Below are 15,417 nucleotides of genomic sequence, written 5' to 3'. Positions count from 1 at the left end.
ACCTTTCACCATGCATGCGTGGAATTCCTCCTGTAGTTTCCCTATTCCTGCCCTTTCTGCTCTTTCATTGAAGTTGTTAAGTGCTGTCTGATTCTTCCTGACCCCATTTGGAATTTTCTTGGCAAAAATTCTGGGATGGATTGTCATTTCCTTCTCTAGCTCATTTGATAGATGAGGAACTGAGGCTAAATGACTTGACAGAAATGCATAGTTAATAAGTGTCTGAGGTCAGATTTAAACTTAGGAAGATAAGTCTTCCTGACTTCAGGTCCTGCACACTTATCTACTATGCCATTCCTTTAGGTTTATAAGTACCGATGCAGATATTTATTTGTGAGATCAGTTTCTATAAGTGTCCATGGCTCAGCTAGTGCTACCACCTAGGTAGCACTGCTTTAATTTTTAATTCTTATCTAAATTGGCTCATGTGCTTTAGAAAGAATGGGGAAGAGTTTTTGGCAAGTGTTACAAAGGTTTTTTCTAACTACTCTACTAAGTACCATGGAAGTGAAATAGGATCTTCACTAGTCATGTGAAAAAACCAGCATTGTAGAACTAGCCTTGGAGCCAAAAGAACTCTCTGAAAGTCTACCACTTGCTAGCTGTGTGACCTTGGGCAACAATCCTACCTCTCTGAAGCAACTCATATTCATTACCTATAAAATGAGTATAATTACAAATTTGAAGAAACATGGAAAACTTTCTATTGCTTAAAAATAAGCAGACCCACGGTAACTCCAACAATGTAGCTGAAAAGATCACCAAAAGGAAGTCAGAGTAACTGAAAAACCAACAAAAGTCCCAGAGGAAAGATAATGTGCCTCCCCCTCATAGAAGAGGCAGAGGACTAGTAGTACAGAATATTATATACAATGTCAGATGTGATTACTGTATCCAGTATTCTTGTTTTGCTATTTTTATCATAAGGGAGTATAATAAAATCTGTACTATCCCACAGAGTATAGAAGATTAAAAATAAGGTACATGAAAATAATTTGCAGTTATAAGGAACTAGAAATAAATGTGCAAGTATTCTGTGGGACTGTGAATATAGACTTGGGGGTAGAAGGGGTGTTAATATTGAGATATTAGACTATAGAGATGGCAGTAAAACATATTCAAATATGTGTTTTGTTTGTTGTCATCGCAGGACTGTGGGAAAACACATCAATAAAGAAACATCTGGTTCTGCAGCTGTGTTTTAGAAACATGTGAAGCGTGCTATCAAGAACCTACACAGGGAAGCTTCAAAACCTAAGTTGTCAAAGAATATAAAGACTAAAGATAGGACTGCAGGGAAGGACTGCAGGGAGCTCAAAGGCTGGCTGGCAATCACTACTTTTATTTCTGGGGGAAAAAAGTACCAAAGTAGCTAAGTTACCAATAGAGGCAGTTTTCAGATGAGAAAGTGGTTAGCTGAAAACAGGCAAGGATGCAATGGTCATATTGAAAATGAATTCCTTATTTTAATATCAATAGTTTAAAACCACATCACTTAATATGTTCATTTACCACTAGGTGGCAATAATACAGGCTAGATTTCACTAACAAGGAAAGTCAGAAATCATGGGCAAACCTGGACAGAATTTTTGAGATTTTTAGTACAGACTTTTCATTTTAAACAAATGTATGGTTTTTAAAAAACTACTATTCTGTTATTTGTTTCTGTGACCTGAAGCAGTTCATGCAACAGATAGATGCTACTTTAAATCCTAAATATGTTACAGGAAAATTTCATATGGCAAATATGGAAAGTGAGAAATGTCTGTAAGAGGTTTTTAGAAGTCTAAGAAAGGCACTATAAAGATGATAAAATATGTAGATGATAAAGCTAAGTATTATTCTTAATGACTAATGAATTCAAGGGCATTCTTTAAAATTCCTTACATATTAGAGCTAAACCAATAAGTACCAACTTCAGTACAAAGACACTTTCAATTAAATTACAAACTTCTTAAAACAATATGCATATGGTGTAAGTCTCTTGAATGCTTCAACAGCATTAGGTAAACATACCAATTTCACTATGCAAACTTATTAAAACTGATTGCCAAGAATTATAAACCAAAGGAAAGAAATATTACTTTCAAAACACACATCCCCACACACACCCCAATTAAATTCTTTATGGTCTGGAACATTCCAAAATAACTTGTTTCAAATATATGGCTTATTTAAAATAATCACTTCACCTTTTCCCTTTAAAGTTTTCTTTTTCATCTTACAAAGAAGGGGAGAAAATTTTTGTAACTTTGATTATGTAATTCCCAAAAGCCCCAGAATGGGATCTTTTGATTGCTTTAAAATTTTACAAATGGATTTCCTCCAAATTATCAAGATAGAAGGTCTCTGGATTTCACGTATAGTAAGTATTCTTGAACTAGTCAACTGCCTGTCATTGCTCTAATTGGTCAGGCCCACTTAAAAGAGGTCCATTTATTTTCCATTATACATTATCCTGTACTTATTATGAACCCAGTGGCTTAGCAAAATTTAAGACAATATACTTAACTTTAATCCCCCACCTCAAGAGATGGGGTAGAAAATCTTAAATCTTGTTCTCTCAACTGTGTCTATTTTTCCCAAGCAATTTAACAGTAAGAAAATCCAAAATTACCCCACAATTCACATTTCCAGAACATTTTTTTTTCTCCTGCCCCCTTCATTAATGAAAAAGGGAGTAACTACAAGTTTTTGAGCTATTTAAGAAAAACAAACAATCCACATACAATCATTCCCTGTTATCGTGGATACTTTTGAATTAATTTTTAAATATAATTATTACTTACTTTGGGTCTAATGCTATACAATAGATTTTTCCTCATCCTGACAACCTATATAAACACACAAAACAGACAATTGTTCAAGATGGTGGCAATACCTGGCACAAAGAAGACAAATGTAGCAGCCCCTAAATTAGGCAAAAAAATCACTCTGGATATAAAGAAGGTGCTCAGTAATTATTTGTTACTTGTAGAATCTTGCCATTAATACTTAGGAAAATGCCACTTGTTCAAAAATAAGGAATGGGAAAGTGACAGATAAGAAAAGTTGTACATATGTCAGTACTGGTACATTTATATATCATCTCTCTTGATTACCTGCAAAAATGGAGGGGAGAAAGAAAAAGAATATAAAACAAACAATCCCCAAACCATTTATATGGCTTTGGAATACATTTTTGCACTTGAATTTATGACTTGAGAATTTGGAACACTTAAACTAAGCTATATTGCAAATAGATTAAGAGTCAAAAATACCATTACCAGGACAATGAAATTTTAAAATACTGTTATTGAGTTGGATTCATTGTCATCTTCTGTTTATTTCTTATGGTGGCCCGAAGCTTGCGTATTACTAGTTTGTCAGGCAGAATCATATCACCTTGCTGTTCTAAATAATCCAATAAATTTTCAGTCCACTTGAGAGCAGCTGCATGATTGATATTTTTTTCTGGAATCAGTTCTATTTCCTCTTCCTCATTTTCACTTGATTCATCTGTTTGGCCCTGTGCTCTTCTGATTATTTCACTATCTGTTAGCACCTTATAACCTGGTTCAGTACTGTCCACTTCAAACCACCGTTCAATATTATCAGTGTCCATCTTTTCACATCCTTGCGTATGCTGTAAGATGGTGGCTAAAGCAGCTGCCGAAATCTCTTCTTCATCAAAGTCCAAACTTTCTTTCTCTTCATTGCCAGGGAAAATTTTGTTCCATGCTCTTGTAATAGTAACTGGCTTAACCATGTTCCATGCCATTGAAATTTCATATAAAGCATCTAATAATGTTAGTTTCTTCCAAAACATTTTCAGATCATTACCCTCCTCTAAGTTGTTTTGGAGAAGTCCTGCTCTATAGTGCCTTTTCATTATAGCTATAACACCCTGATCCATAGGCTGAATCAATGAGGCTACATTAGGTGGCAGATATTTTACAAATATTTGGCCATCATCTGACCTCAGGACATTTTCATTTGGATGTGTTGGTGAATTATCCAATAACAGCACTGCCTTTTCCTGAAGGCCTTTGGATCTTAAGTACTCTCGAACTTGTGGCACAAAGATCTTGTCAAACCATTGTCTGAAAATAGAAAGGTCCATCCATGCACCTTTTTGACTGAAATAGGAGACTGGCAGATTTGAGGTGTCAGTACCTTTAAAGGAACGTGGTTTTTTTGCTTTTCCCACTACACAAAGTTTAAGTTTGTGTAAACCTGTTGCATTGGCACAACACATGACTGTGATTCTTTCTTCAATTAATTTTCGCCCAGAACCAGTGAATTTACCCTTAGCTGCTGATGTTCTTGTTGGAAGGCACTTCCAAAACAATCCAGTTTCATCTGCATTATAGATTTGCTCAGGATGTAAATTCTCCCTCTTAAAAAATTCCCTAAAATGGCTACAAAATGCATCCACAACGTTTTCATCTCCATTTAACTTTTCTCCTCTGATGTTAATCTCACGAATGCTATGTCTTTGCTTAAAACGAGTTAACCAACCAGCCGAAGGATTAAAATCTCCATCCATTCCTAAGGCATAGAAGAAAAACTCTGCCCTTTTTGCACAAATTGGTCCAGATACAGGATTCCCCTTTGCTCTTTGCTGGTTAAACCATTCCAGCATAGCTCTGTCCAGCTCTTCATACATGGACGGCTTCATTGACTTTCTCTTGGCCAAAAGACTTGTTGAATCAGAACTGCTAGCATAAGTTATAATTTTTTCTTTATTCTTCCTTATATCCCTAACTGTTGTTTCACCAATCCCATATATCACTGAGAGTTGTTTGGAGGAGCTGCCCTCTTCAAGTTTTTTTATTATGTCAAGCTTATCCTTAATGGTCAATACCACACGCTTGCGTTTCCCTGACATTTTAAGATTCTGGGAATGGCACAACATAGAATACTGAAGGAAAACTCTTCCTTCACAGGAGCTCTCCCTTTCCCACACTTGTCACTTTCCGGATCTAGACTCAGTTACTGTGGCACTGTCCCTTTCAGATTGGGCTGGCAAGTGGGATTCCAAAGGAGAGAGGGCCAGAGAGGGAAGGCCCAAGGACCCAGATGGGCAGCCTGGCTGGGGGAGGAAGAAGGCCCAGAGTCTCCGCGGATAATCCGGATTATGAATGTTTGTTTACTTCCTCCTCCCCATCCCAAACCACTGCAGAGGGAGAAAGAACACAATCTCGGTACTGGTCCCACGCGGGGACGGAACAGGTGTCCCCTGCTACCCTGCGAGAACCTAAAGTTGAGCTCGGAAGAGCCACAGCAGGGGAGGGGCCGGAGTCCGCCGCCTCCCTCTCCCCAGGGGACTAAGCGCTGGGGTCGGAGCGGTCGTTCGTTCCCCCACAACCACGCCGCAGGGACTCTCCCTCCAGTTGCCTCGGCCGGGTCGCCAGAGCCTCCCCGCGCCCCTTTTGGACCCACGGGGACCCGCTCCCCACCTCTGAGCTCTCTGCCGGGGGGCCCCCCAGCGCCGCTCCCTCACTATACAGCCCAGCCAGCTCCTCCCCCTCCAGGACGCGATCCCGGAAGGGAGCCCCTCCCACCCTCGAGCCCCGCCGAAAGAAGGCGGGACTTCCGACCTCTAGCTTCCGGAAGGAGCCGCGGGACGCGCCTGTCCGCGGAGCTGACGCTGGAGGCGGAGGCGGGGACGTGGGCGGAGGCGGAGGCGGCCGAAGGCGGTGGCTGCGGCGGTTTGAAAGGTGAGGGAGCGGGACCGCTTAGGGCGGGGGTTTGTCAGCGCTGCCTCGCAGCGAATGACTTTCCCAGAGGGGCGGGGTAGAAAAGCACCCGTCCCTCGGTGCCTGGCAAATACTCCCTCAGCTCTCGGGCGAGGGTGGTGGCCTCGGGTCGGGAGGGGCGGGGGCGGGAACGGCCAGTGACAGCCCTTCCCTTCCATTCCCTTCTCTTCCCAGCGGAACCTAGGCAAGCCGAGCTGCCTGCAGCCTCTGGGGACGCCCCTTCCCCTCCGGGGGAAGCTAGGGAATAGCAGGTAAGCCTAGGCTGGGAAGCCTAGGGTTCTGTTTTCTCTGGGCTGTTGATTCTCCCACCCTCACCCCTCCCCTTCCCACTCCTCCTCTCCTCTCCTCTCTCCTCAGCTCTGTTCTGTCTCTTTGCTCCGCCCTGAGCTTTTCTGTGGCGCGCTGTTATCCAAAGCTGTGCCTCAGCATCTGGTTTCTCAATTATGTTTCCCATCCCGCCTCCCTCTGGCAGAAGTGGCGAAGATGGATGTATGCGTGTGCCTGTGTGTGTGTATGTATATGTATGTGTATGTGTGTGAGTAGGGGGTGGGGAAGGTGCGCAAGGTGCGCGTGAGTGCAATAAGAGAAATAGCATTGCTTATTTTTAAAAAATGCACCGTGTTTGTTATCCTCTCACATTTCCAAGTAAATTTTACTACACACCTTGTAAAGGTGCATGAACACTAATGGATTAACATGGCCAATCTAGAGAGCCAAGTCTGCAGGTTTGACCCAAGTCAAAATTGTGAGGGCTTAGACTGATGTTTGATGTGCATCTGAGGCTCTGAATAATGTGAGTGTGATATTTGTTGCATTATTTTTAAGGCAACGAAGACCTTTGCATGCCAAATCTCATTTCATCCTTACAAAGACCCCGAGGTAGAGCTAGTAACTATTTTTAATCTCATTTTTTTTTACCATTGAGGTAATGGAATATGTCCAGAAAGGGCTTAAGTGACTTTTCTCATGTAAATAGAGGGGATGTAATTCATGCCTCAATTTTCCCACTCTTGGACCATTGATTTGTCTATTGTTCAATGCCCTTAACCCTTCTGGCTCAAGGACCTTATATTTGTTGCCCAGACTCTGGAGAAAAGACTGAATGAACTGTTTCATAATTACGCCATTAGGTCTTAATGAATTCTTTGAATTGGAAGACATCTCAAAGGTAAACTAGTACAAAACCCTACCTGATAAAAGCATAATTCTATTCTGCCCTTGAAAAGTTGTCTTACATTCTGCTTGAAGATCTCTAATGCATCTTGTACAATGTTAAATATCAAATAAGGAGAAAAAATAGAATGGACATGCCTGTATCTACCTATTCCCCTATTTCATCCTTCACTAGAGGCAAAATAGTATTAAGAAGCTTAACCGAATTGTGATTTTATGAAATGTAGCATAAATGAAATTTCCAAATAACTAAAACTGTTCATTTGGTTTCTTAGTTAAATATGCCCCCCTCATCCTGAAAACAGAGAGATAGTTTATCTCTCTTGTCATGCCAGCTTCACCTTCACAATTCTTTCCTCAGTTCTCAGATTTCAGTTTTTCTTTGACCTTTAACCTCTCTCTTCCTGATGACCCAATCTCCTTACCCCTTGAATGTCATTATGAGATCCACTATTAGAGAAAATGAACCAACCATATGTCTCCTTTTTTAAATTAATTTTTAAATTAAGTTTTATTTTCATTCTTTCTCCTGCTTTGTTTTTCTACCAGAAAAAGAAAAACAAACTCAAGGCACATATCCCTTTTAATGCCTTTTTTAGTAACAAAAAATAAAGATTGTACTAAAAGACATCTAGTGATTAGGAAACTACTTGTTTTTAAGGCAACCCATTACACTTTCCGGAAAACTGTGATCAGAAAGTTTTTCTTTACATCTAGCCAAAATTTGCTATTCTACTGAAGTCCATTATTGTAAGACCCTATAGGACCAAGCCAAGCAGATTTAATCTCATTTCTACAGAATGTAATTTGAAGTACTTAGAGAACTTTCATATTGTTTCTCTCCCTTTTATCAATGCTTTCTCTTTTTCAGGCTAAATATACTCAATCACTTCAATTGATCCTAGTCTGGTTTGGTTTCTAGTTTTCTAACTTTTATTCACTTTGCTAAACCTGATTGCTGAGAGGCTCTTGAAGATTCAACACCCAAAACTGAACAATATATTCCAGAAGTAATCTGTCCAGAGCAGTCTATGCTGAGAAACTGTAATTTCTCTCATTATGGACACTCTGCCTTTTTATAAAGTCTAAGATTATGATGTATTTTGGCTGCTATATACCTACCTTATCTCTGAGACTACCTCCAATTTACTCTTTATATATTTTTGTATGAGTAAATTGTTTGCCTGTTGTCTCTCCCATTAAAATGGAGTTTCTTGAATGTAGTTTTACATTTCTATGTATTCCCAGTACTTGGCATAATCCTATTTTATATATATGTAGTATATATAGTACATATAGTAAGCATTTAATAGATGCTTATTGACTACTTGACTGCTTATACTCCAAGTTTCTTGATCTGTTTTGTTTTTTCCCACACAAATTGTTTTCTAGCCATGCATCCCCCACACTGTTTGTACAGTTGATTTTACTTTTGTCCTTAAGTTTCATCCTGTTAGATTTATACTATCATTTATAAGATTTTTTAAATCCTATTTTCCATTGAATTAGCTGTTTCTTCTAGATTTGTATTTTATACAGATTAAATAATCACACTGCTATATTTTCACGCAAGTCTCTGACAAAAAAATTTATTGAGACAGAAAAAGGAGATATCTAAAGAAAGTAACATAGTTGTTCTGGAAGTACTTTGGTGTCAGTGATATTTTTAAAAGGATACATACAAAAGATGAATACAAATTCACAGAATCAAGGACAAATATAAAAGAATAGCATAGACCTATGAAAATAATGTATGAAGGTTAAAGTCCAAAATGTCCTGAAGCATGTGAAAAATACAATGAAACTTTTAAAAAATCTATATTGGAGACATTAAAACTAAGGGAAAAAATTGCCTCTGCATAAGGTAGGTAGGATGATATTAACAGATAAAATAAAGCAGAATTTTTTAACTCCCTTTTTTATTTCAAGGAGAATAATCTTTAGACAGAAAAGGATAGAATTAAGATTGTCATGAGGAAATTTCAACCACAGGTAAGTGAGGAAATTGTATGGAAGTATCTAAATTAAATTATCCATCCAGATTACAAATCTGGGCTTTAGAAAGAATTGTAGATATGATTGCTGACTCAATAGCAGCAAACTTGGAGATATCATGTAAAATGATAGCTGTACCCCCAATTTGAACAAGATGAAATTTGTTGGAGATAAATATAAAATGCTGAACTTAAATTAAAAAAAAATAAATATACAATACCAGATGCAAGATATAAGACTAAATAGTTCATTGGGGAAAGACCTGAGGTTTTAGTTAATTGAAAATTCAGTGTGAGTGAACTGTATGATAAAGTAGGCAGAAAAACTATGATCTTAGATTACATTAATGATAATATAAAATATCCAGAACAAATTACTTGAAAGTCCCATTGTATTCTGCTAGTCAGACCTCAGATAGAGTTCCATTTTAGTGGAACTATTGATAAGCTGGAACTTTTCTCAGAGGAGGGTAACAAGGATGGTAAGAGAGATGAAAATTATAACCTACAATTGATTAACTGAAGATGATCAATGTAGAGAAAAGATTTAGGGAAGAAGTGATAGCTGTTTGTGGAAGAAAGATTAGACCTACTTTGTTTTTTCCCAGAGGGGAGAACAAAGTACAAAGAGTAGAAATTAAAAGGAGGCAAATTTTAGCTAATAGTAAGGAAGAATTTCCCAAGGATTAGAAATGTACAAAAATGGATTGTCCCATGAAGAAGTCATAAAGCAAAAGTTAGATCATCACTTGTCAGGGATATTGAAGAAGAAACTAGTACCTTAAGTAGGTGTTGGACTAGATCACACTAGTAAGGGCCTTTCCAACTCAGGATTCTATAATCCTTAAATTCTTTAATAATCAGCAAGCATTTATTAAGTTGTTACCCAGTGCTAGAACTTTTCTTCTTAAGAGATGGATCTCAAGTGTTCCAAAAGAAATTATATTCAAGGTCTGGAGACCAGTGCAACCACTGTTCTTTGAAAAAAAGGTTGGTTTTTTTTTTCTTAAAAGGAATTTATATTTTAACATTATAATTGCTTAATATCAATGATATGTATAGATAGGGTATGCACATTTTCATCAGTGCTCTGTATTCTCTCCCTGCCCCTGCCCCTGCCCTATGGCTTTCATGGTTTATATAAATTTATGGGTTATGACTTCACCAAAATAGGCTAAGATTTAATATTTTTAAAATCCTGATTTTTCATTTTTGATTTAAGGAATTTTTTCCTAGCATTTTATCCTGAAATTATAATTTAGTAAGATTGCTATATAAACTACTGCCTACAATGTTGACATATGTAATTTTATAGCTCTGGATTTTGTGTCCTAATACCTTTTCCATTTAACATTTCTGTTATCTGGGAAAGGTCACTTAGCTTCTCTGTTCCTCACTTTGTTTTATAGAGGAAGAAAAACAGTAACTCACATCGATATAGTGACTTAATGTCTACATGGAATTTCCGAGAGGATAAAATAGTATTATGGAAAAATGCTTTTGAAAAAATGAAAAGTACTATTACAAGTGTATTCATTTTTTTTATTGTGCAATATAAGTCCTATTTAACCAATTTCATTACCTTAGCATATAATTGGTATATAAATCTTAGTGATGTAACAAGTATTTTAATAATTGACTTATTAATTGGTGCTAAAACAAATTAGATACATACAGTTACATAATGGGACCGATTAATATTTATAACATCATTTTGGTTCCTGAGATAGCCAGCTTTAATTTTATTTCCTGTAATCATTTTATTTGCTTTTACTGATTTGCTAAAATTCTTTATTGGTTTCTTCGTATGTTTTCATACTGGCTTAATTTATTAGTCACATTTAACTAAGTTTATTAGATGTATCGATTACTATATCTTTTGATTGTTATTTTCTAAACTATATTAGGTTTCATACTTTAATTATTTTCTAAAATAATCCCAATCTGAACAACAAAGCTAATTTCTGGTGTGTAACATTAGCAACATTATTGAGTTTGTTGCTAGAAGGTGTGACTGTAAAGTAATATGATTCATTTTTTTAACAGACATACCAGAGCCTATTTCCAGAGAAGAATTGCCTCCCCCAAAGTAGTCACTTTGGAGGCTCTAGTGATGCATCTGTTGCTCTATACATTTTTGAAATACCTCTTTTGGAATTGCCTTTGTAACCTGTAGCAGCGCCAAAAACTTTGTCCTTTGAGAGTGGATTTTATTTCTGGAAAGATCCAAAAGTCATTTGGAGCCAAGGCTGGTGAATAAGGTAGGTAATCCAGAAAATGAGTTGTTACTAGAGTTTTGAGAGTGGCATATATGTGTGTGTGTATATATAAATATACATATAAAATAACTTGCAAATGTTTTGAAGGCATTTCCAAATGAAGAGATCCACAGATATTTTGAGTAATGGTTTCATCAATGAAATGCATACTCCCAAAGTGATGCCTTTGAAGGACAATATTTATTTTGTGTGTGTTCTCTTTTTTTTTTTTTTTTTAAACCCTTGTACTTCGGTGTATTGTCTCATGGGTGGAAGATTGGTAAGGGTGGGCAATGGGGATCAAGTGACTTGCCCAGGGTCACACAGCTGGGAAGTGGCTGAGGCCGGGTTTGAACCTAGGACCTCCTGTCTCTAGGCCTGACTCTCAATCCACTGAGCTACCCAGCTGCCCCCAATGTGTGTGTTCTCTTTTAGTTAAATATAATATTTTTCTACAACCTCAACAGCTCATCATCTGTTCCATTGCTTTGCTAATCACTATATATTTTGGCCTCTATCGTTAATTAAGTTTTCCTTTATTATTTCCTTGTGAAAGTGTTTTGTGGCAAATTGTCATATTTTCATTCTGCAATAAAGTGCCTCAGGGGGCAGCTGGGTAGCTCAGTGGATTGAGAGCCAGGCCTAGAGACAGGAGGTCCTAGGTTCAAGTCTGGCCTCAGACACTTCCCAGCTATGTGACCCTGGGCAAGTCACTCAACCCCATTGCCTACTCTTACCTCTCTTCTGCCTTGGAGCTCATACACAGTATTGACTCCAAGATGGAAGGTAAGGGTTTTTAAAAAAACAAAAAAACTAAAAAACTAAAAAAAACAAAGTGCCCCAGCCATAAATTAAACATAATATAGGTAAAGATGATATGATGAGGTACAGTGTTTTGATAACTGAATGTTCTGTTGAATTATTTGTAGTTTTTTGTGTGTTTTACTCTGCCTTCACATTCTGCTGTTTTATAACTATGATCATGTTTAACAACCAGTTTCCATATGTTAAAGTCTTACAAATTTCTGTAGAATTCATTTCTGAATGGTTCATTTGACACTTCTTTAGTTTTTTGATATTACTTATTACCCAACTACTTTTTCATATAGTTGAATGATTTTTTCAGTTTTTGTTAATTTCATTCTCCTTCTGAGGAACCACACTTCTGACAGAATAAAGTTCAACTTTTCTGCCTAGAATTTAAAGCTTTCCACAACATGGTCATACCCTTCTTCTGAACATTCATTGAACTCAAAAAAAGCTCTATGTCCTTGTCAAGTAGACCTTTTCATTGTCCTCTAAAATATGCTGGCTGAACCTCAAACCTTTATTCTTGCTGTTTTTTCCTACCTAGAATGACCCCCCTCAACATTTCTCCTTTTCCAAACCTGTCAGCCATTCAGGGTCCATGTCAAGTCTTATATTTTCTGCAAAGTCTTTGATAATCCTACCTTAATTATTCTCTTTTGTCTCTGAACTCTTGTAGCATCAGTGTCAGTTTCACTCATTACACTACTAAATCACAGTCCCCCTTGGATGCTGTTACTTAACTGTTTTATGTGTGTCTTGTTTATAAATTTAAGTAATACATTTTTGAAAGGCAGGGAGCATGTCTTGTATTGTTTGTAGCCCTCTCAGGATCTGGCAGTCATATGTACATACTGTAGACACTCATTTTATTTATATATATATATATATATATATATATGTATATATATAGTGAGTAATTATTTTATTAATGCTGCTAAGGATACTATGTGTGATTTTCTATAATGACATAGTATGACACCAGATTAATATAATTGGCATCATAGATTTATTACCTTAACCTGACTATCATCTTATTTATTATAAGATTATTCCTAATAACATTTTTTTTTGTAGAAGCTTAAGTGAAAATGGTACATGTTAGAAGATATGAAACAAGGAATAATTCTAAGACTCAAGTGCCGGCGTTGAAATCCCGGGTTGACTGGAGACGGACTAAGCGAAATAATATCTTACAGTTACTTGATAGTGATGAAGAGCTTGATAGTGATGAAGAGCTCGATAGTGATGAAAGTGTTGATAGTGATGAAAGTCATGACAGTGATGAAAGTCATGACAGTGACGAAAGTATTGCTAGTAATAAAAAGCTTGATGATAAAGAGCTTGACTTAACTAATAAGGCAGAAAATAACAAAGAACACATAACTAAGAGTGGTGGCCTTTCAGATCATGAGGAAGAAAAAAATGAAAATAAATGTAAGAGCATTAACACAGATTATGAAAAGGATCTAAGTCAACAACATATTGATTCTAAACAACAGAGTGACCAAATAGTAACAGAGGAGGATATAGAAGAAGAAGAACACATCACTCGAGGAAAGCGAAAAAGGGTATCTTCTGTGATGTATGACAGTGATGATAGTGATGACAGTGACATTTTAGTTAGAAGAGTAGATGTTAAGCGTCGTCGTATAGTGGAGGATGATGACTGCTCTTCAGTGGAGGTGGATCAAAAACCTCCAAAAACTGAAAAAAGCTCAGCCATTCGGAAACAGGAACAACTGCAGAAGCTGAAAGAGCTCTCAAAACAAAGATCTCGTCAGAGACGCAATAGTGGTAGAGATTTTGAGGTGTGTTTTTTTTATTGAATTTCACTTGAAGAATATTTGCATTTTATCAAAAAGAAGTGTTAATTATCATATGTTTTCAATGAGTCAAAATATTATTTTTTCTTATTTAAAAATTTCCTGTATACATTTGACTACAATGTCATATCTAATTTCTTATTTGTCATAACAACATAAGATTCAGCTAGTCCATCATCAGTTCTGTTTTAAGAATTGAAGACTGCTTTTTGATTTTGTACAGTCTTTTCAATATTCAACTTTTATTAAAGAGCTTTTTGTTTTCAATCATTTTGTATCATATATAATGTCTTGTCTTCATTTTTTAAATTCAGCAATTAATATGAAGAGAGTCATTTTTTTTTACCATAAGTCTTGAATTTACTTAATTTCTCTTTATCATGCTTAGAAGTATGAATTGGTCATTGTATTTCACATTTATATTTAAATTATTGTAATTTCTTTAAAAGTTAAATGTTAAATATAAAATGTACTGATTTGCATGTTCTCATCTAATTAGGATTCTGAAGAGGATAGTGATCTTGATGAAGAGGAAGATGATGATGAAGAAGATGATGATGAGGAAGGCGACGATTACATTATTGATGGTTTTGTAGTTCAAGATGAGGAAGGTGAAGAAAATCAAAATCAGTCAGGAGAAAAAATGACTGCATCACAGCTTCAATTAGTGAAACGAAATTCTCTTTGTAAGTTAAATATTAAGGATCAAGGTTTTTTTTTCCTTACAATTTTTAATCATTATATCCCATTATTTTGACTTTGTTTTGAATAGCAATTTTCCAAGTTAATGGTAAGGAGTATTGATTTTAAATCCAATCAGTCTTTTAGGTAATCCGGTTTTTTGCTGTTCAAGATATTTTGTTTTTCACACTTTTTATTCCTATTATATAGGCAAGAAGTTAAATACTTTCAGTGAGAGGAAATGAAATTCATAGTAGTAGATTTTGCCATCTTGTTATATGTTTGGGTAGAAGTTTAGTATGAATTTGAAACTAAGGTTTAATACTTTTTAAGATATTTCATTGGTTTATTACTATTTCTGTTGTCTTTCAGGATGAATAGTTGAGAATTGTTAGTATCTTATTTCTTTATTATTTTATCTCTATTGGTAGCTTTTGTTTTATATGAAATTCATATTTCTCTTTCCTCCCCTACCCAGCAAGCCATTCATTGTAACAAATATCTAAAAAGAAAAAAATAATAGTATAGGAAAACTAACCAATAAATACCAAATATTAGTTTTTTTCTCCTCACCTCTCCCTAACTTTTAGGGGGGTAAAAAGGAAAGAAAGAATTTTATCACTAGATTGGTGAATTTTTTTCTGAAAAGTTCCATGTTTTTATATATTTTATATTATGTGTAAGAAAAATTAAGGTTATTAAAATTACATCTTAATTTGATCAGACTGTTAGGTCTTATAATTAAGGAGTAATAATGATAGAAATTTCAAAAAAATTCTCCTTTCATGAATAGTCATATAAATGATTAGTCATGTATTCTTTGAGTATCAGACCATTTTGCCTAAAAATATTAAACCATGATTGAGCTGGCATCTGAGAAATAAAATAGAATAAAAATCCAAAAATCCCAGTAGAAATCATAGGGCAGCATATTTCA

General features: G+C 36.1%; 2 protein-coding genes across 3 annotated transcripts in view; one reads left to right on the top strand and one right to left on the bottom strand.

Annotated features, from left to right (window-relative positions):
• Positions 1 to 3,274: 3,274 nt before the first annotated feature.
• On the bottom strand, positions 3,275 to 5,276 carry JRKL (JRK like). Its single transcript, XM_044666238.1, has one exon. It carries the CDS (start codon positions 4,895 to 4,897, stop codon positions 3,293 to 3,295), a length of 1,605 nt encoding a protein of 534 aa, XP_044522173.1. The 5' UTR covers positions 4,898 to 5,276; the 3' UTR covers positions 3,275 to 3,292.
• Positions 5,277 to 5,908: 632 nt separating this feature from the next.
• CCDC82 (coiled-coil domain containing 82) overlaps positions 5,909 to 15,417 on the top strand; it is a 48,314-nt gene continuing 38,805 nt past the window's right edge. Inside the window, exons 1-4 of one of the 2 annotated variants that reach the window (XM_044668389.1) lie at positions 5,909 to 5,992; positions 10,955 to 11,169; positions 13,051 to 13,784; positions 14,299 to 14,485. In XM_044668389.1, the coding sequence (XP_044524324.1) occupies positions 13,065 to 13,784; positions 14,299 to 14,485 (907 nt within the window). In that variant the 5' untranslated portion in view covers positions 5,909 to 5,992; positions 10,955 to 11,169; positions 13,051 to 13,064. Of the gene's footprint in view, positions 5,993 to 10,954; positions 11,170 to 12,983; positions 13,785 to 14,298; positions 14,486 to 15,417 lie in introns of those variants that run through there. The other variant, XM_044668391.1, reaches the window with a different exon arrangement.

Source organism: Gracilinanus agilis, chromosome 3 (genome assembly GCF_016433145.1).
Source record: "Gracilinanus agilis isolate LMUSP501 chromosome 3, AgileGrace, whole genome shotgun sequence".
NCBI lineage: Eukaryota > Metazoa > Chordata > Mammalia > Didelphimorphia > Didelphidae > Gracilinanus > Gracilinanus agilis.
Note: the sequence above shows the minus strand (reverse complement) of the source record. Positions and strands in the feature narration are given on the sequence as shown.